Source organism: Solanum tuberosum, unplaced genomic scaffold, assembly GCF_000226075.1.
Source record: "Solanum tuberosum cultivar DM 1-3 516 R44 unplaced genomic scaffold, SolTub_3.0 scf00078, whole genome shotgun sequence".
Lineage (NCBI taxonomy): Eukaryota > Viridiplantae > Streptophyta > Magnoliopsida > Solanales > Solanaceae > Solanum > Solanum tuberosum.
The window spans coordinates 1,052,369-1,070,951 of NW_006239005.1; the positions used below are offsets into that span (position 1 = coordinate 1,052,369).

Below are 18,583 nucleotides of genomic sequence, written 5' to 3' on the forward strand. Positions count from 1 at the left end.
TCAACAAGTATTGTACTAGCATTTAAGTTGTAGGGTTCACTTTATTTAACAAGTATTGTACTACCATTGATAATACATAAGTATTAATTATAACTTGCCGTGTAATTTCTTTTAAGTCCCCACGTGTCTTTAAGGGCAAATTGGTCACTGAACCATATTATATGTGGCAACTTAATAGCCTAAAGTCCTTTGTGTCCATTAATATTGCTCCACCTGTTAGGCAACATTTAGTCATCTCTATCTTCTTTGTTTTCTCATCTCTATCTTCTTTGTTTTCTCTCTTGAATATTAGAATTAGAATAATTGTTGCAAAAATTCGGGGTTGTGATGATGATTTTCTTCTTTGTTTCTCCGAGAATGAGAAAATTGATAGTGTAAGAGAGCAATCGGACCCGTATCTTGGCGGGGCAACCCGGATGGAAGGTTATCCTGCAACCGGTGCTTGCAGTCATGGCGGTGATTCCAATCTCTCTTATCGTATTACAAATCCGAGCTTCAATGTTTAAATTTCTTAGGGTCTATTGAAAATCGCCTCTTTACCTCCACAAGATAGAGGTGAGACTACACTGACTTATTGTTGTTGCAGTTGGAAAATTCGCAGTTAAAAAAAATACACCATAATTTCTCATAAAAGTAGCCTGAAGAATTCAACTACTTCAATACCATGCCATAACATGACATTTTAAATTATTTGTGTGTTTGCATGTTTTTGGGATTTAATTTTAATTTTAATTTTATTGTTTTTGTTATTTGTTGAATCCAAATATGATTCTTTTGATATTTGGAATAGACATGTAACAGTGCTTTAGGTTTAATCCATCTCTCGCCTTCTCTCGCGTATGGCTGTATGTACCTTTTAGAGACAGAAAGAGCACACTCAAGTTGCACGGTAAGCTAAGTATTCATTTTCACTATTAGCCTTTTGTTTCTTGGTTCATTTTGTTGACCGTTTCTATTCTTCCGAAAATTTGTTTTGACATTCAAAAATCGACTTGACCATGAAATCAGTAGACAATGAAGAAGAAACAGAGCAAGTAGTTTTAGAGCTCTTTATGTGTGTGGTGGTGTTGTATCAGGTAAATTATTATATCGTATTTTTATTATCATTTTTTGGTTATCTCTATTTGTTTTTTTATTATATTTTTTTGGGTTCTACGTTGAGATTTCTCTGCATCCAAAGAAGACCCAATTCGGTTCTTCTGATTCTAGGCAGATTAGGTTGATTTACTACATTTGTAGAATTTGACTATTTGTTGAATCCACTAATTTGAGGTGACAAATCTGGTAGCTCACTAGATTTGCTTAACTGTTTATTTACACATATTGCTCGAATGTTAACCTGCTCCCTTTTTTCCTTCACTCTGCACTTTGAAAAATATTTGTTGTCTATGTCTTTTGCATCTTTGTTGTTTCAAATACAAGTACTAACACCTAATCATTACTTTATAATTGTACAGGTATTCCATTTCAAGTTTATAAGGAGGCTACAAGAAGTCTAATTTATGAATAGTTACCTTGTGTGTGATGTTAAAGAGTGTATTTTAGCATTTATCAATATAAAAATGAAGTCATGGACATTGTTCCAAAATGTCTATGAATTATGTCTTGAGTTGCTTTTCAAGGAGTAAGGTGTGAGTAAGTATTGTTTAATGAAGAAGGTAAAAAGGTGCAATTCAATTTTGAGACCAAGTGTTGAGTTGGTCTTTCACATTAAACTTGAGAAAAAAAAAGGAACTAACTTCAGTAAATGCATATTAGTACTGTAGGATCTTACTCATTCATGATGGCTTTCTTTTGTTACTTAATTGTAATTTTCCAAAACTTGTTTTGCTTGAACAGGGTTCATCGTTTAGGGAAATATCATATTCGAAAATATTTTGCCACGAATTGACAGGTTTGTTTATTTGCTTCTTATAAACTTCTGTAAATTCTTCCATACCTCCGTTTTACTTTTTATTGTTGCGTGAATCTGCGAAAGTTTTTGCTGTCTTTTAGTGCTATGAAAGAAAGTCACTTTCATAATAGAAGTATAGTAGGATTTATAAATACTAGGATTAGTCTAATAACCTCTAGAATTCAAATTTTCGCTAATGTTTGAGTATATTTATAGTGAGGGACGTTCATGTCACGAGTTTCAACTCTGACGTCAACCCAAAGTTGGGGAAAGTATTTAAGTGGAAACATAACAGAGGGGCATGTGCATACTCTTGAGTTTTTCTGATGAACAATGAGGTTTGACTAGCTAACTAGAAGGGAATTTTTCAACTATTAAATAAGACTGAGTCTTTTCTCGACTAAAAGGATGTCTTTTAGTTTTAAACCATATACTTCTATTGTTTTCTCCTTAGAGTTGTTGACCTCATCCAATCCTTGTCATTTTGATCAATGTATTTTGTTCCGCTACATTGTTGGACAGATTGCAGGAGAAGCAACACAGTAAATTGGATAATGAAGCTTATTTGGATGAGAATCACATGCTATTTAAAAATATCCAGTTCCTTGTCGAAGTATTGCACCCTCTACTCTATTTTATTTCGTATGAAATCTCTTCTAATTGCTGATTTCTACACTTCTGAATCGCACACATGGGCACATTGGATGATTCTTTTGACGATCCTTCATAATGTGGCATTTTTATTCAAGTTGAAAGAAGAGGTAAAGAAGCTTCAATCAATCCAGCAAGCTAAAAGTGGCGTTGACATAGTCTCTGAGATAAGGGTGAAGACTCATTATGCTACACCAATTGGTGCTGATCAAAGAATTGGCCAGTACTTATCTAGCATCTTTAATTATTATTCATTCTTGTTAATGATGAGGTTTAGTTTTGAGGTTTATTGAAAAATCAAGGTAAGGTCTACCTACATTCTACCTTGATGAGATCCCACTTGTGGGATCAAACTAGGTATGTTGTTATCGTCGTCAAATTAGTAATGTTTTGCTCCATTTTTAAGATTCTTATATTTGAATTTGTGCATATGATGTGTCTTTTACTGTAGTCTACAAAGCAGATCGAATTGCCACATACTTTGTTAAGTGGTTGGGGAAGAGTACTCCTGGTTTGTCATATGGATTGGCCCTGAGTGAGGCTTTGATTGCACCTGCAATGCCCAGCACTACGGCAAGAGATGGTGGGGTATTTTTGCCTATTATTAAGTCTCTCACTTTCAGCTGGAAGTAAACGTGGTGAACCCTCCTCCAAGAAGCTAGGATCTTACTTGATTCAATCTCAATTTCAGGTATGCCTTTGTTTTGCCTGCTGTAGATGTGTGGTCTGTCACATAATTAGATGACTTTAATGAAATGTAAAACACTCTCTATGGATACATGAATTAGTACTGACCAAATGATCCTATTATTCAAGAATTCAATCTATATACACCAATGGTGAAAATAGTTTTTGAGCCATTGAGGTAACATTAAGTTTGTAACCTGGAAAATAAGGTTATTAGTATGCTAAAATAGGTTAAACTATTAAGTTATATCCATAGGGTACTTTTTGAGTGATCTTTGTCTGAAGACTGATATTTATCTTGAATTTGCAACAGAAGACATTATGCATTTGATCAACTATTACTACCTTTTCGGTTGTGCTTTGTCTCTTTCAGGAATACATAACATATATGGGGTATGGAATGATGTCAGCTATATGAAGCTCTTAACCTGCAAAATTCATTACTGAGAACTCAAATCTATCTACAATTGCTTTAATAGATTCCATAACTAAAAGGGATAAAAATGAATTGTTTGGTTGTTGAAAATAGCTTTACCTGTCAGCACTTTAATTATTTTTTTGCCTTTAAAAGCAATGAAAAACAACGTTATCACATGTTGTTTTGTATTTTTAAATTAAAATTAGCTATATGTTAAAAAATAGATGTCAAAAAATATGTGTGGAAATATAATCCTCTAGCCTTTTGATTTTTTCAACTCTCAAGTGTATAAAATTTCTTGATTCTGGAGAAGAACAAAGGGGATATAGATGCATTTCGATATTGTTGTGGTGATTCCGAACATTTTCAACATGTAGGTTCAAAAATCTGATGCGAAGTCTCTGCTGACCAAACTGTCTAGAATATGTGTGCATTCTTCCTGCTTCTCGAGTTCTTGGTTACATTGCTTGGCTGATTATCCCCTGTGCAATAGACATAATATATATGTTGATATTATTTCATGTTGTTATATCAATAAATTTTAACATGTGTGCTTATTTGTCGTTCACATGGAAAATAAGGGTAGTTGTATAAGCCAACTAAACCAGAGAGCACGTAGTGGAGGCCTATGTTTCTATCCCCCGCAAAAGCTAAGGAAAACATCTCTAACTTGTTAGGATGGACACCGATGTACTTGAAAACATGATCTGCAAGGAGGCCAGAAAGAGAGAGTCGCTGCAATTGCTTGCATTGTTGCAAATGGCCCCAAAACCAGCATCAAGTGCATATATTGCAAATGACTCAATACAGTAACTGCATTTGTAAAAAAAATTGAGAATATCTCTTGTTAAATTTTGCATTTTTCTTGTAGATTACCCTTTTCTGAGTACTTGTGTCCTTAGAGGTGCAAAAAAGCTTTGATCTTTGCATCTGAATGTGACAACCCTGATTACCTAACCCTTGGACTGCTTGACACTGGTTTTGGGGCCATCATTCACCATTGCAGGCAATTGTGACGACTTCCCCATTCACGCCTCCACTACGTATTCCTCCAGTTGTGTAAGCCTTTGTAATCTGGAGAGAAGAGACTGCCCCTTCAGCAACGAGTCTCTGTTGGTCAATGTTGCAAAGCTGGAGACGGTAGGATATCTTTAGATGCCTTGTTGTTCAGTAATTTATGGATCAGAAGTTACCAAGGGTTAATGTGTGTAATGTGTACTTTTACTTTTTCTTAATTGTGTAATGTGTACTGCTTTCTGTACACGTGTAGCACGAATTTTATGTCAAAAAAAAAGAAGGAAATATCCCAATTCATATTGACTCTCACACCTTCCGCTTTACTCTTCTCTCCATTGCAATTTCCATGGTAGTCATTAGCGTGTGAATTTCAGCTTCGTACTCCCTTTTAAGATATTTTTGCTTAATTAATTTAACAAAAAAATTTGCTCCCGTCAATACTCTTATGAAGCAAATCACTCTTCTTCAAGTGTCTAAGAAATTCTAATCATTTGATCAATTTCATTGTTCATCCTTCTTAAATTTTCTACTTCAAATTTCAAGCTTTGCAAGTACTAAAATGGGTGGACAGAACACACAAAAAAATGACTTAGGCTTTTGACATTTTATTAGGAGCAATCTCGATGACATTCATACAAATAGAGAATCTGTGTTGATCCTTATTTCTGGTGCGTGTTTGTTCTATTCTGGTGTGTTGCCTGGGCCTATCTTATTGGCCATTAAACTTTTTGACATCTCTTTCAAACTTTGTGAGTTCTTTGAAATTCTAAAATCTATTTCTGGCTAATGTAATGACTTTTTACAGATATCTGATGCCATCAACGTTTGGCATTTTAACTAAAGACTATCTACATGTTGTATCCCTAGATAACTTTTTGCATTCATGTATTTCTGCTGCAAAATAGATTCTAGGGTTAAGGTAACTAATTTTCTAATGGATTTTATATGTATCATTTACCTAATATGGATCTGAAAAGGGGGTTTATGAGGATAGAGTGTACGCAGACCTTACCTCTACCTCGAGTAGGTAGGAGACACCAGCTGAGAAATGTTGTTTCCAACTACATGGTATGAAGCTACAAATAAAGAGTTAAGTTTTAAGCTTCTAATTATCTCTACATTTTTCTAAACATTATAACTTATCTAATTCTTTGGTTTCTTATTTTATATTTTGTGTTATATGTGTACTTATGACCCTTACATATGCCGTGTTTATTATGGTATGTTTACTATGCTTCAATTAAATTAATATTTTACCTCTTTGCCGTTCTCTTCTTTTGTTGCAGTGGTGTAAAGAATATAGTCAAGAGCGAAAGAATTTAATTACCTAAACTTGGTTTTTGTGATTGTACTGTTGAAAATATATTTATATGTATAATAGTAGAGTTATTCATTTATTAATCTCATGCTCCAATTTCTTGGATATGGAAGAAAAATGTCATTAGAATGTACGATTCTTTAGAATATGTATTCACATTAGTTCAATCCTTTGAGCTGCATGTTGAATTTTTAGTCCACTGTCTTGGTGGATCAATAGCTAATCCTTGGAATTCATCTGATCCATAAATTTGATTTGGGTAATAACATTAGTATCATAGTTTGGTAATCTTTATTTTTGCAAGTATATAGACATTGTTAACATAAAAATGGACCCATTTGAATTGGTGGTAAGTGAGTGGATATCAATATTTTAAGAAAAAATCAGAAAATCACCCAAGAATTAGATCCAAAATTGACAACACATCTACCTCCAATAGAAACGAAAATCAGGGGGAAAAGGGGTGAGAAAAATAAGAAAATCAAAATCTGCAAAATCAAAACAAAAGAGTGAGAAGATTAAGAAAACTAAAAACTTATAAGAAGAAAAGCAAATATTTTAATCTGAAGACCAAAAGACTTACCAGTTTAAACCTTCTCTTGAAAGAGATTGAAAGAGCTCTAATTACCCTTAGCCTTAGATCAGCCCAAAGCAATCTCAATTGCTCACACGTGGAAATAAAAAGCCTTCACTTGTTAATACCCAATCAAATTGAGCCATAAAGGGCCAAAATTATGAGGCCTTATAGTACAACTTAAAATGCTTTTCATATTATAGTACAACTTGAAATGCTTTTGCTATCAAACTCTAGATAGATTGTTAGAGGCGAACACTTCGCATATAATATAAAGAAATAATTATTATATTATATAGTTTTGTACAATAATTTTTTTTATTATAGTCATGTTGGGCCCGTGCAACGCACGGGCATCCCCATCTAGTATATATAGAAATGTCTCTTCCATATAAATGTCTTACACTTTAACAGAAATGGTTGCATAATTCAATTCAATAGTTCTGAATTTGGATTTTACTAATTATTACCCTTTTTTTTTTCAAGAAACAATATAATATGTTCAATTTAAGAAAAAGACTTAAACCCACCCATGATTGAAAGTAATTAAATAAATGAAAGCATTTGCTCTTCAATTAACTTACTAAACATTTTAGGTGAAGTGAAAGTTGCTATTCATATTTGGAAATAAATTTCGCTATCCAATTTTAAAAGAAATGTTATGTAATATATAATTACTCTCACAGTGTTATCAAATACTAGTAAATATGTGATACTACAAGTCTACAACTTGTTAATTAAGTTATTCTCAATTTTTTTATTTCTATAGATGGGAAAACTATTAAGTATCATTCATTTATTAAAAAATTATGAGGGTCAACAATGTTAACTAAAAAATTTAACACAAAATTTGTGTAAAATCTGTTAGGCGAACCCCAATATTGACCGTTGAGCGTGCTTAGGACGCAAGTCTCATAGAATTAAATCAGAGTGTTTTACTAAAATCTCACCCCGGAGCGCGTCCTAACACTACCTTTTAAAACACTACTATTTATTACCTTATTATAAATTTAAGAAAAAAACTTACCCCCACCATGATGGGAAGGAATTAAATAAATGAAAGCATCTACTCTTCAATTAACTTAGTAAGCATTTTAGGTGATGTGATGAAATGAAAGTTGTTGCTCACATTTGTAACTTAATTAACACTACGTCTACGCATAAAGCACAAATTGACAGCCTGGACTCTATATATCGTTAGACATCACTTTCCTCCTAAGAATGTGTTTGGTACGGAGAATAACATTTTTTTATTTTCTAATGTTTAGTTGGTTAAATATTTTGAAAAACAAACTCCTTATAAATGAGGAAAATAACTTCTCTAATGAAAGCGGGTAAAACAAATTTTGTAAGTGACATTCCAAGTTTCCAACATCATTGTCTCCTCTCCACCGAGTCAGCATCTCCACTCCCACCCCTGAACCTCCGCTTCATACACCCATACCGTCCACATAGTATTTTGCTAGATTACATATAAATGCTCTTGGGGTAATATTGTTTTACTTGATTAGCAAACACTAAAAAAAAAGTAAAAGCCCCACAAATTTTTCAACAAAACATTTTCCTTCTTACCAAACACACCTTTAGTTACCAACCTTTCTCCCCCTATAAATATGTACCATATCCAGGCTTGAAGTTTATTCACTTAAAATATAATCCTTCTTTAAATGATGAAGCTAAATTTTGCAACGTTGCTTTTGGTGGCACTTGTTCTTACTTCTTTCCTCATTCCAGCCACTATTGCTGGTTCAGGTAATTTTTATATATATGTGACACTTTTTTGATTATCTACTCAGGTCGGAGCTAAAAGTTCAGTTATGAATTCGATCAAAACCAATAATTTTGATTGAAATAAGGTATTTATATCAAGAATTTTATTGAATATATATAAATATTAAATTTTGAATTCAGTTATAATCACTTGTAGCCGTTATTCTTAAGTTCGAAATTCATAAAATTAAAATTTTAGCTCCACCTTTACATTTACTAGCCATCTTATCTTTTACTAATATTTTTGATCTATAGCCAAAATATTCTTTATTTTTTAAATTCAAGAATGTGCACATTAATTTTTAGAAAAATCATTGTACACTCACTCTTCCAAGATGGCATATAATTATCAATTACATATTTAAGGAAGAGATTACATTAATTTTGTCAAGATTACCCCTTATTTTCAATGTTTTCTTGGACATATAAGGAGGACCATATATAGTAAGTACTATATATATGTTTAGTCTTTGATGTTCTTATATTAATGAAACGCGGTTGTGTTTTTGCACGTAGATTTCTGTGATTCAAAGTGCAACTATAGGTGTTCAAAGGCAGGACGACAGGACAGATGCTTAAAGTATTGTGGAATATGTTGTACAGAGTGTCACTGCGTTCCTTCTGGAACTAGTGGAAATAAAGATGAGTGTCCTTGCTATAGGGACAAGAAAAACTCCAAGGGAGGGCCTAAATGTCCTTAAATTTACTTAATCTTTTCCCCAAATTGTTGTTTGTCAAACACAAAGATAGAGGTTCAAAGCCTTGATGTGCCATGTTTGTCATGAAATAAGGTTGATTATAATAAATAAATAAATAAAACAAATAAGTGAACAAATGAGGTTCTTTTGTATATTTTATTTTATATAATATTTATTTTATTTGTTATGTAAATTTTAAGAAAAAGACATAGGTAAATTATTTGATCAATCACATCTAGATACTTTGATCAGAATCAAGAATAAATTTGGAAAAATTGGGAGAAGAAACGAAAGGGACTTTGTTAATGAGTTGTTCCAGATACACTGTATATGGGCTTTTATTTCTTGAATTGTGAAGCTGACCGTAAATAATTAAATTTACTCAATATCTAGGTTATGCTATTTATAACTATTTCTTTCTTATAAAATGAGTTCCAATTTTTTTTAAATTAATAAGTACCATGTCATTTTTTTGATACTTGATATATATTTTATAATGGCTCGAATCACATACAAATTCTTGAACATAATTAAATCTTTATTAAATTCCTTATTCTTCAATCGTAACCTTTTCATATTTTTAAATAATTTTAATTATTAAATTATTATAATTTAAAGTATTTCTTTTATGTAATTATCAAATATGTTAATTTTAATTTCAAAAAATAATTTTTTTTTATATTTATTAAATATATAGTCAAAACATAGAAGTTTGAATCTCGGAAAAATAAAAAAAGCTATAAAAAATTGGGGCGAGGAGTAAAAAGCATCAACGTAATTTATAAATTGTGTGATGTACCTTTGATATTAATTAAACTACAATTTTTCAAATTAAATTAAGCATGTGATTAATATGGAGTCACGAAGGGAATTATGACTTATGAGTCACAAAATTATAGAAAAGCTAACAATAAATCATGTGATTTGAGATTGAGTTAAATTTAATGTAGAAAAATAACAAAAAAATAATTACAAATTTAAGCACTTAATTTATACTCTTTAATTTAATTAAATTTAGAATTAATAATTAATAGTGAGCTATTAAAATACTAGAAATAAAATTAAACTAGGTAATTTGGTTGCGGTACACGCGGTTATAAATGTTGCATCAAATGTATAAATTAATAATTTAATATTATTTGGATGTAAAAGAGTTTTAGTTCAAATTCAATTAAATAGATCAAAATTCAAATTTAAATCCATATTATTATTCACACTAAACCAATTTATAACAAATAAAATATGCTATTAAATGAAGGAAGAAAAAGTGCTTTTTCATTTTCCGTTAAACAAAAATTCATCAATGTCATATAACCAAAGTGAAAATAATTGTATTTATATGTCAGGAATTATAACATGTACAAATTTAAAAAGTAGAATTTAGAAAACAAATGAAAAACAAAGCTGATCATTTTGTGTAATTTACACACTTTATATATATATGGGCAAATAATAAAGTGTTCTCTACGCATTTATAAACCATAAAGTGTTCATGGCTGAAATGGGCAAACAATGAGAACCAAAAATAGTTAAAGAATTAATTGTATGACTTATGTTGTTTAGGTATACCATAAAGGATTAATAGTTAAAGTATAACATTTATTAATACCAAAGAAAAAAAGATGTCTTGCCATTTTTTTAATATCAAGTAAGAAGTTCGTTAGTGTATATTAAATTATTATTGAATTATTGCTTTGAAGTTATTATTGTTATACTCAATTGTTGACGGAAAGGTTTTAGTTTGACTGCATTAATATTTCTTCATCTAAGATGGCTAACAAAACTCTTAACTCTTGGACTTGTTTATTCTGTCTATTTCATTAATTCTTATTTTATGTTAATACAAGATGAAGTGTGAATTTTAAATCAAACGCATGGTTAAATGATTTTGACTGCTAACTATGTGATCAGTCATATTCTCTATATTTGTATTTTCTTTTAAATATTTTTCTTTCACATCAAAATTTGAAAGGGAACCCAAATAAAGTAATGGCATAATATATAATCATGTCTTTTAATTTGACTTTAACTAATATTTATACTCACTAATTTTGGGTGTGCACAAATAATCACTTAGACTTGTATAAAATTGATTAAGTAGACACAAGTCCTACATGATATATCTAGGAAATCACGTAGGACATGAATTGTCATGTAGCTAGGATGCATGTGTCTACTGGTTCAACTTTATATAAGTTTAAGTGTTTACTTGTATATACTCAAAATTAAACAACATCAATATCAGTTAAAGTTAAGTTATAAGACATTTTTATGTATTATGCACTGTAGTTTATATATGGGAGAAATGATGACAACCAGAAAGGTTTCCAAAACTTATGAACTTTTGTCTAAATGTGTCTTAATTGATACACTGCCAATTTTTTTATTAAAAGAATTGCGACGGGCAAAGACAGCAAACCAAATTCTTCTATAACAGGGAAGGCCAACTTTGCCACAAATCATCAATTAATATGTCACATATCTTCACCCAAATAATCGGACAGTACTTTTTTTAGTCAATATACACAGATTATACACATTCATACATATAGTATACGTCCACCAACTATTTAAGTTAATGCTTCAATTTGGTGGTTGTCTTGTCACCCTTGAATTTGGTCCTACGCAATTCACATGACCACATAAATAGGATCTTCCTTACAATATATACAGTTTTCTTAACTGAAAGATACCTTTTCCCTTAGCAGACTAATTTGAATAAAAAAATTGAAACACTTATCACGTGGCTATATATAAATTTTGCTTACCTACTACATAAACATAATAACTATATCTTTATTCCCCAAAATGCCCTAAACAAGACATTAGTATTAAAAAATTTCTCTCTAGGGAAGTGGAAGCCATATTAGCCATGTCTTTGATATGGGAAGTAGTAGTTGTAGTTAGTATTGTGTATGTGTTGTATGAGTTGCTAAATATACATAATAGAAAAAAGTTACCTCCAGGTCCAAGAGGGCTTCCCATTCTTGGACATCTTCATTTGTTAGGGAAAAACCCTCACCATGATTTTCAAAACTTAGCCAAGAAACATGGTCCAATTATGTATATGAGACTAGGACTTGTACCTACAATCATTGTCTCGTCTACTGATGTAGCCGAGAAGATCCTCAAGACGTATGATCATATCTTTGCTAATAAGCCTCATAACGAGGCAGCTCATTATTTGGCGTATGGACAGAAGAATATTATATTTGCAAAGTATGGACCATACTGGAGAAATATGCGTAAATTGTGCACTCAACATCTTTTGACTAATCAAAAGATCAATTCATTTCAATCCTTGAGAAGACAACAAGTTGAGCTTATGATCAAATCACTTCAAAATGAAGGTCGTGTTGTTGTTGATCTTAGTGAAAGAGTCGCGTCCTTGAATGCTAACATGACTTGTTTGATGGTGTTTGGAAAGAAGTATATGGATCAAGATTTCGATAAGAGGGGATTTAAAGCTGTACTTCAAGAAGTTGTTCATTTAGCTGCAATAACTAATCTTGGAGATTTTTTCCCCTTTCTTGGTGTAATTGATCTCCAAGGACTCACACGCCGACTCAAGGATCTTTCAAAGGTGTTTGATGAGTTTCTTGAGAAGATTATCAATGAACATGTCGAGTCTCGTGATGAAAATCAATCCAAAGACTTTGTGGACACGATGTTGGACATTATGCAATCAGGAAAAATGGAATTTCAGTTTGATCGTATCCATATAAAAGCTGTCCTCTTCGTATGTTATTTCATCCTTCTAATAATAATAAGGTCATTGTAATGATTAAATTTGTTCGTACTAATTTCCCCTGTTTCCTTTTTTCTATAACAGGACATGATTGTTGCAGCAATTGACACTTCAGCAACATCAATAGATTGGATACTAACAGAGCTTCTTAGACACCCTCATGTGATGAAGAAACTACAAAACGAGTTAGAACAAGTGGTAGGCCTTGAAAGAATGGTAAAAGAATCCGACTTGGAGAATTTGAAGTACTTAGACATGGTTGTAAAAGAGGGAATGAGGCTACATTCTGTAGTGCCAGTAACGCAACGTGAGGCCATGGAAGATTGTGTAGTTGATGGCTTCAACATACGAAAGGGAACACGAATCATGATAAATCATTATGCAATTCAGAGGGATCCAAATGTTTGGTCCGAGCCTGAGAAGTTTTTTCCCGAGAGGTTTATTGGGAGCAGTGTAGATGTTCGTGGACGTGACTTCCAACTTTTACCATTTAACTCTGGCAGAAGAAGTTGCCCTGCAATACAATTGGGGATTATCGTTGTCCGCCTTGTCGTGGCGCAATTGGTGCATTGCTTTGATTGGGAACTTCCAAATGATATGCAGCCTTGTGATTTGGACCTTGAGGAGCACTTTGGAATAGTAACATCCAAAGAAAAACATTTAATGGCTATTCCTACTTATAGACTAAATGAACAATGAAAATACAAATTTTCATTTAGATATCAGGATTGTACTTTTGAAAGTTTCTATCGGATTCTACTTTTATGATTTTTGTATGCTTCACCTATAGTGATAGGGTCTTTTGAAAATCGTCTCTCTACCTCCACGAGATACTGATAAAGTCTGTGTACACTCTACCCTCTCCAGACCTCACTTTATGGGATTTCACTGAGTATGTTGTTGTTCTTCACCTGCAGTAATAATACATATTAGATTTTCTGGTTAATCCTCATTATACTTGTTCAGACTGACATAATTTGGACTAGTTTTATTTTATCTATTTTGTTGAATTGTACATAAAGGTATAATACATAAATATGTCATTTAATTGGACCACATTTCATATTTATGTCTTTCAATTTTTGGTGTGCATAAATAGATATTTAAACTTGTATAAAGTTGAACAAATAGACACACGTGTCCTGCGTGACATCGTACATCACAATTTGCATTCTAAATGGTATCCTAGCATTATACTACATAGGATTCATGTATCTACTTATTCAACTATTTATAATCTAAGCTGCTATTAAAATTGGGTACTTAGTTTACATATATACACTAATTAGTACTATGTTTCCTATATAAAATTTGTGTTGATTCCAAAATGTATAGACCCATCGTTGAGTTTGTTAGTCAATAATAACGGAGTAGGTAGGAGGAGAAGGTATGAGGACAAAATATATTTAGTAATTGGTCAAAAAATAAAAAAAGAAGTTCATGAATCTCATCTCATATACGAAAGGGAAAAGGGTAAAAAATGCCCTTAAACTATGAGAAAGGAATAAAAATGCCCTCCGTTTATAGTTTGGCTTAAAAATTTCCTTACCGTCAATACTTTGGTCCAGAAATGCCCCTATAGTTACAAAATGGGTCAAAAATGCCCTTTTTCGAATAAATATATATATTTTTCTTTTCAAACATATCTTCTTCCTAATTAAAATATTATTAAAGAACATTGTTCTTGTTTTCTTTCTTCTAAAATCACTTTAACAAATAAAAACGTAGGAAACAATTTTTTTCTTCTTAATCTCATTTTATCAATTAAAATAGAATAACTTCACGTACCCTTTCGACATATAATATATGTCATATATAAGATTATACTATATCCATCATTAATTTATAATATATAGCGATAAAAAATAATGATAATAAAATAAGAAATATTTTCATTTTTTATTTTTTTTTCTGAATTGAAGTAGGATAAACATTTGCTAATTTTTTTTAGGAAAAATATTATTAGAAAAAAAATGTGTTAAAAAAATAATAATATATTTATTTGGAAAATAAGCATTTTTGATCCATTAAATAACAATAAGGGGATTTTTGGACCAAAGTATTGACGACAAGGACATTTTTGGACCAAACTACAAACGGATGGCATTTTTGTTCCTTTCGTATAGTTTAAGGGCATTTTTGAACCAAAGTATTGACGGTAAGGGCATTTTTGAGCAAAACTATAAACGGAGGGAATTTTTGTTCCTTTCACATAGTTTAAGGGCATTTTTGACCCTTTTCCCTATCATGAAATAAAGTATTCCTCGTTCTTTTTTAATTGTCATGTTGTGTTATTTTTCGAGAGTTACTTTGACTAAGTTTCAAATTTAAATTAGATTACATTAATTTCATATTTTAAAATAAAAATTTAAGCATTCAAAAACTATATGAAAAGTACTACAAATTGCAATTATAATGAAAAAATATATCTTAAAATGTTTGTTAAAATTCATATGGTTTGAATTTTAAAAAAGAAAATTAGAGTTGATGTTTCTTGACTACCTTAATAAACAACTTGTCTTAATAAGTATTCTATATATAACTTTTCTTACATTTTAGTATTTAGATCCAAATCAAACAAAAATATTCTATATATTAGAGCTGATGTTTCTTGACTACCTTAATAAACAACTAAAAGTTGCAATATATATAATAAGAAGGCTAGAAATTTTATTATTACTTCTACATCTCACCAACCCAGAATTGATGGGCAGATTGTATGAATTAAAAAGCAACTTTAAATCCAGTGCAAGGAGGAATCTCTTGAATTTTAGCAATTTCTTCATTACTTAATTCTCAATCCAAAATTTGGAGGTTCTCTTTCATCATCTCCTTGTTAAAACTCTTCACTATATATTACACTAGCTCCTTGCTCAAATACCCACCTTAATGCCACCTATATATACATATTTATTAAGTATATTTCTTCTGTCTCAATTTATATGAGTTAATTTTACTTGATATGGAGTTTAAGAAAGATAGACAGACTTTTAAAACTTGTGATCTAAAATAAATCATAAATATTTGTGTGCCTATAAATCATATCTTTAAGCGTAAAATTGACATTTTAAAGTTAAATTGTGGAGTAACTAAATATTAAAATGTGTCATTCTTGTGAGGAGTGACTAAAAAGAAGAGTGAATCATATAAATTGGGATAGAATGAGTACTAATTTTGCAAGTAAAGTAAGTTATATTATTTTTTTTTTAAAAACTATTTCATTGGGAGATGGATGACATCTTAGAGCATGTTTAACATTGTTGTTGGAAAGCAAAAATCATTTATTTAACAAAAAAACATTTTTATTGTTTTTTAAAAAAACACTTCTAAAATCAATTTTTAAAAAATGCTTCTAATTATTTTTAACTGCAATGTTAAACAGACTCTTAGCGTGTGTTTGATATGAAGGAAAATGTTTTCCATGGAAAATGATTTTCTGGAAAGAAAATATTTTTTAATGTTTGGTTGGTGAATGAAAAACATTTTCTAGAAAATATCTTTTATTTTTGGCTTGAAACTAGAAAATACTCTTTAAAAAAATAATTTCTGACCCAAAAAATCAACCGTGATAATCGTTCTAAGACCCGACCCTAACACCCAAATTAGGATACGACCCAAACGATCGTGAGATCTGACATTGGACCTAATCCAGACTTTCGATCCTGAAATATTTCTCAAAAACTTTTTTTTTTTAAATATGGGACGCAAGGGGGTGTAAAAAATCAAAAATTTAAAATTTGAAATATTTTTCAAAAACTGTTTTTTACAATAAAAAAAAATTATGACGGGGTGGCCCTGGGTGGGGGGTTAGATGGCGTATAAAATGAAAATTTGAAATATTTTTCAAAAACAAATTTTCCTTAAAAAAAATTTTGACGAGGTGGCGAGGGGGTTGAGAAGGGAGTGCGGGTAGCATAAAAAAAATAATTTAAAATTTGAAATATTTTTCAAAAAAATAATTTTTTTGGACGGGGTGGCAAGGGGGTGGCCGTAGGGGTGGGGGTGATGTAAAGAATCAATTTTTTAAAATTTGAAATATTTTCAAAAAAAAATTCTTAAAAAAATTGATGGGGCCCTGAGTGGGGGGTAGTGGGGGTTTAGGGGTGGTTTGGGGTAGGGGGCTGTTTTGGGGTAGGGTGAAAAAATATTTGAAATTTAAAAAATAAGAAAAAAAATTTGTGGATGGGGAGGGTCAGGTAAGGGGTACGGGGTAGGGTAAAAAAATATATTGTAATTTAAGAATGAAATAGAGTTTTGGAAAATGTTTTTCTTAATTTTGGAAGGGAAGTCATTTCCTTAAATTTGAGGAAAAAGGAAAAATGTTTTCCTTAATTTTAGAAGGGAAGTCATTTTCTTAAATTTGAGAAAAATTAGTTGATTTGAAAAACATTTTCCAAAACATTTAAGCCTATCAAACATGGAAAAATTGGAAAACATTTTCCAGAAAATATTTTCTTTCATGTCAAATACACCCTTAATAAGTAAGGTTTAGGTGAGTGTCACCAAATTAGAAATTGTGTAAAAAAAAAAAAAATTATGCTAGGAATTAGTGCATTTTCACCTGAGCAACGGTTTTGTGTTTGTGAATGGCGGTATCTTTAAGGACAGGGCTTTGCATAACAGCATGGTTGCCCCATAAAGGTATCCCATTTGCTCCAAGTGGAGACCATGCACTAACATTAGAAATTTAAAAATCAACTAAATTGATTAGATTTTAATTTTAACTAATAACCGATTCAAACTGAATCATGAACACCCCTAATAACAACAATAGATAACAATAAATAGCACTATTCTTAACGGTGATATGAGCATTAATTTACTTACTCCGTTATCAACTTAAGTGTCTTAAATTTTGTGGGACATAAATTGAATAAAGATGTATATAGTCATTTAAATTTCATTATCTTTAACTTGGCAAATAAAATATTAAAATTGAAAATTTTATTAAATATAAAGGACTCTTTTTGGGTCAAAATAAAAAAAAGGAAAAAACTTAAATTGGGATATGGGGAGTATATCACAAATTGACCGTTGAACAAACTCACACATATGATCAAGTACTACCAAGAAAAAAAGAAGAAAAGTAGTTACCCAAGAGTTCTTTTTAAGGCAGGAAGAACAAAGTCCCGATGTGTTTCCGTGCACCATAATTTATGAGTCCGTGTTGTATCGCTTCCGCCACTGCTTGGCCAAGTGCTTCCTCAGAGCCATAGGCAGCGGCTGTGTTAAAGTGACGATAACCAATTTCAATGGCATCTATGAGTGTTGACACTAATTCATCATGTTGTGGTAAGGAAGGTGCTGTTCAGAATTTCATGACCAGAATTCAGTTTCACATTTGACACTAACATTTGCTTCATGTTCATAGCCATGACCTAAAATGAATAAGTGGTAATTACTAATTAGAGGTGTATAGATCCCAACAACGTTCCACCTGCAACCTAAAATAGGTTTTAGGAAGTTTGTTTGGCGGGTCCCTTCGAAGACATTGTGATATAATTGGAAAGAAAATTATGTACTCATCCCCATTTTCTTCTATCTACTTTTATTTAATTATTTGTTTATTATACTACAAGTAAATGTTTTATTTTATAGATTAAAAAATGATCCTGCTATTAATAAATCACGAGCAAGTTAGATTGGGATTCCCAATGACAAGCGAATGGACATTTCCGGGTCCAGAACAAACAAAAGAAGGGAAAGCCGGGTGGTTGAGACAGTTTAATCCATTTTCACAAAAGTATGAAGCTTCAAATGAAAGAACTTTATTTTCTGTATGGGAGGGCGAAAGTTAAAGAAGGATGT

At 31.3% G+C, this 18,583-nt stretch overlaps 3 protein-coding genes and 1 long non-coding RNA gene across 28 annotated transcripts; 3 read left to right on the top strand and 1 right to left on the bottom strand.

The window, feature by feature from the left end:
• Window positions 1-241: 241 nt before the first annotated feature.
• LOC102586144 (dicarboxylate transporter 2.1, chloroplastic-like) lies at window positions 242-6,068 on the top strand. Of its 25 annotated transcripts, none has more exons than XR_367263.2 (5): window positions 242-555; window positions 791-1,894; window positions 2,417-2,507; window positions 2,997-3,236; window positions 4,522-4,990. XR_367263.2 is itself a non-coding variant. In XM_015308372.1 (4 exons), the coding sequence occupies exons 2-4, from the start codon at window positions 999-1,001 to the stop codon at window positions 3,176-3,178; spliced, it is 315 nt and encodes a 104-aa protein (XP_015163858.1). In that variant the 5' UTR covers window positions 242-555; window positions 791-998; the 3' UTR covers window positions 3,179-4,346. The 25 variants fall into 25 exon arrangements, 2 of the variants coding, with proteins under 2 accessions (XP_015163858.1, XP_006346617.1); XR_001473352.1 differs by adding an exon at window positions 5,954-6,068 and having other exon boundaries at window positions 243-555; window positions 2,417-3,236; window positions 4,232-4,790; XR_001473354.1 differs by lacking the exon at window positions 4,522-4,990 and adding exons at window positions 5,645-5,756; window positions 5,954-6,068 and having other exon boundaries at window positions 243-555; window positions 2,417-3,236.
• Window positions 6,069-8,182: 2,114 nt separating this feature from the next.
• Window positions 8,183-9,181, top strand: LOC102588340 (peamaclein-like). Its single transcript, XM_006346556.2, has 2 exons — window positions 8,183-8,311; window positions 8,846-9,181. The coding sequence occupies exons 1-2, from the start codon at window positions 8,227-8,229 to the stop codon at window positions 9,028-9,030; spliced, it is 270 nt and encodes an 89-aa protein (XP_006346618.1). The 5' UTR covers window positions 8,183-8,226; the 3' UTR covers window positions 9,031-9,181.
• Window positions 9,182-11,863: 2,682 nt separating this feature from the next.
• On the top strand, window positions 11,864-13,721 carry LOC102588887 (cytochrome P450 CYP736A12-like). The gene is made up of 2 exons (XM_006346557.2): window positions 11,864-12,766; window positions 12,860-13,721. The coding sequence occupies exons 1-2, from the start codon at window positions 11,900-11,902 to the stop codon at window positions 13,472-13,474; spliced, it is 1,482 nt and encodes a 493-aa protein (XP_006346619.1). The 5' UTR covers window positions 11,864-11,899; the 3' UTR covers window positions 13,475-13,721.
• Window positions 13,465-18,281, bottom strand: LOC102588673 (uncharacterized). The gene is made up of 2 exons (XR_001473363.1): window positions 17,870-18,281; window positions 13,465-13,686 (listed from the first exon to the last, which is right to left on the bottom strand). It is a non-coding gene; the product is annotated as an uncharacterized lncRNA (long non-coding RNA).
• Between the last annotated feature and the right edge of the window lie 302 nt (window positions 18,282-18,583).

What these genes read in the sequence shown, in the direction of transcription:
- LOC102586144 (XM_006346555.2), top strand. Translation starts at nt 999, where the DNA reads ATGAAATCAGTAGACAATGAAGAAGAAACAGAGCAAGTAGTTTTAGAG. An exon ending in GTGTGGTGGTGTTGTATCAG is followed by an intron (nt 1,077 to 1,839) that starts GTAAATTATTAT and finishes TTGCTTGAACAG; the next exon opens with GGTTCATCGTTTAGGGAAAT. An exon ending in ATTTTGCCACGAATTGACAG is followed by an intron (nt 1,895 to 2,416) that starts GTTTGTTTATTT and finishes ATTGTTGGACAG; the next exon opens with ATTGCAGGAGAAGCAACACA.
- LOC102588340 (XM_006346556.2), top strand. Translation starts at nt 8,227, where the DNA reads ATGATGAAGCTAAATTTTGCAACGTTGCTTTTGGTGGCACTTGTTCTT. An exon ending in AGCCACTATTGCTGGTTCAG is followed by an intron (nt 8,312 to 8,845) that starts GTAATTTTTATA and finishes TTTTGCACGTAG; the next exon opens with ATTTCTGTGATTCAAAGTGC.
- LOC102588887 (XM_006346557.2), top strand. Translation starts at nt 11,900, where the DNA reads ATGTCTTTGATATGGGAAGTAGTAGTTGTAGTTAGTATTGTGTATGTG. An exon ending in ATATAAAAGCTGTCCTCTTC is followed by an intron (nt 12,767 to 12,859) that starts GTATGTTATTTC and finishes TTTCTATAACAG; the next exon opens with GACATGATTGTTGCAGCAAT.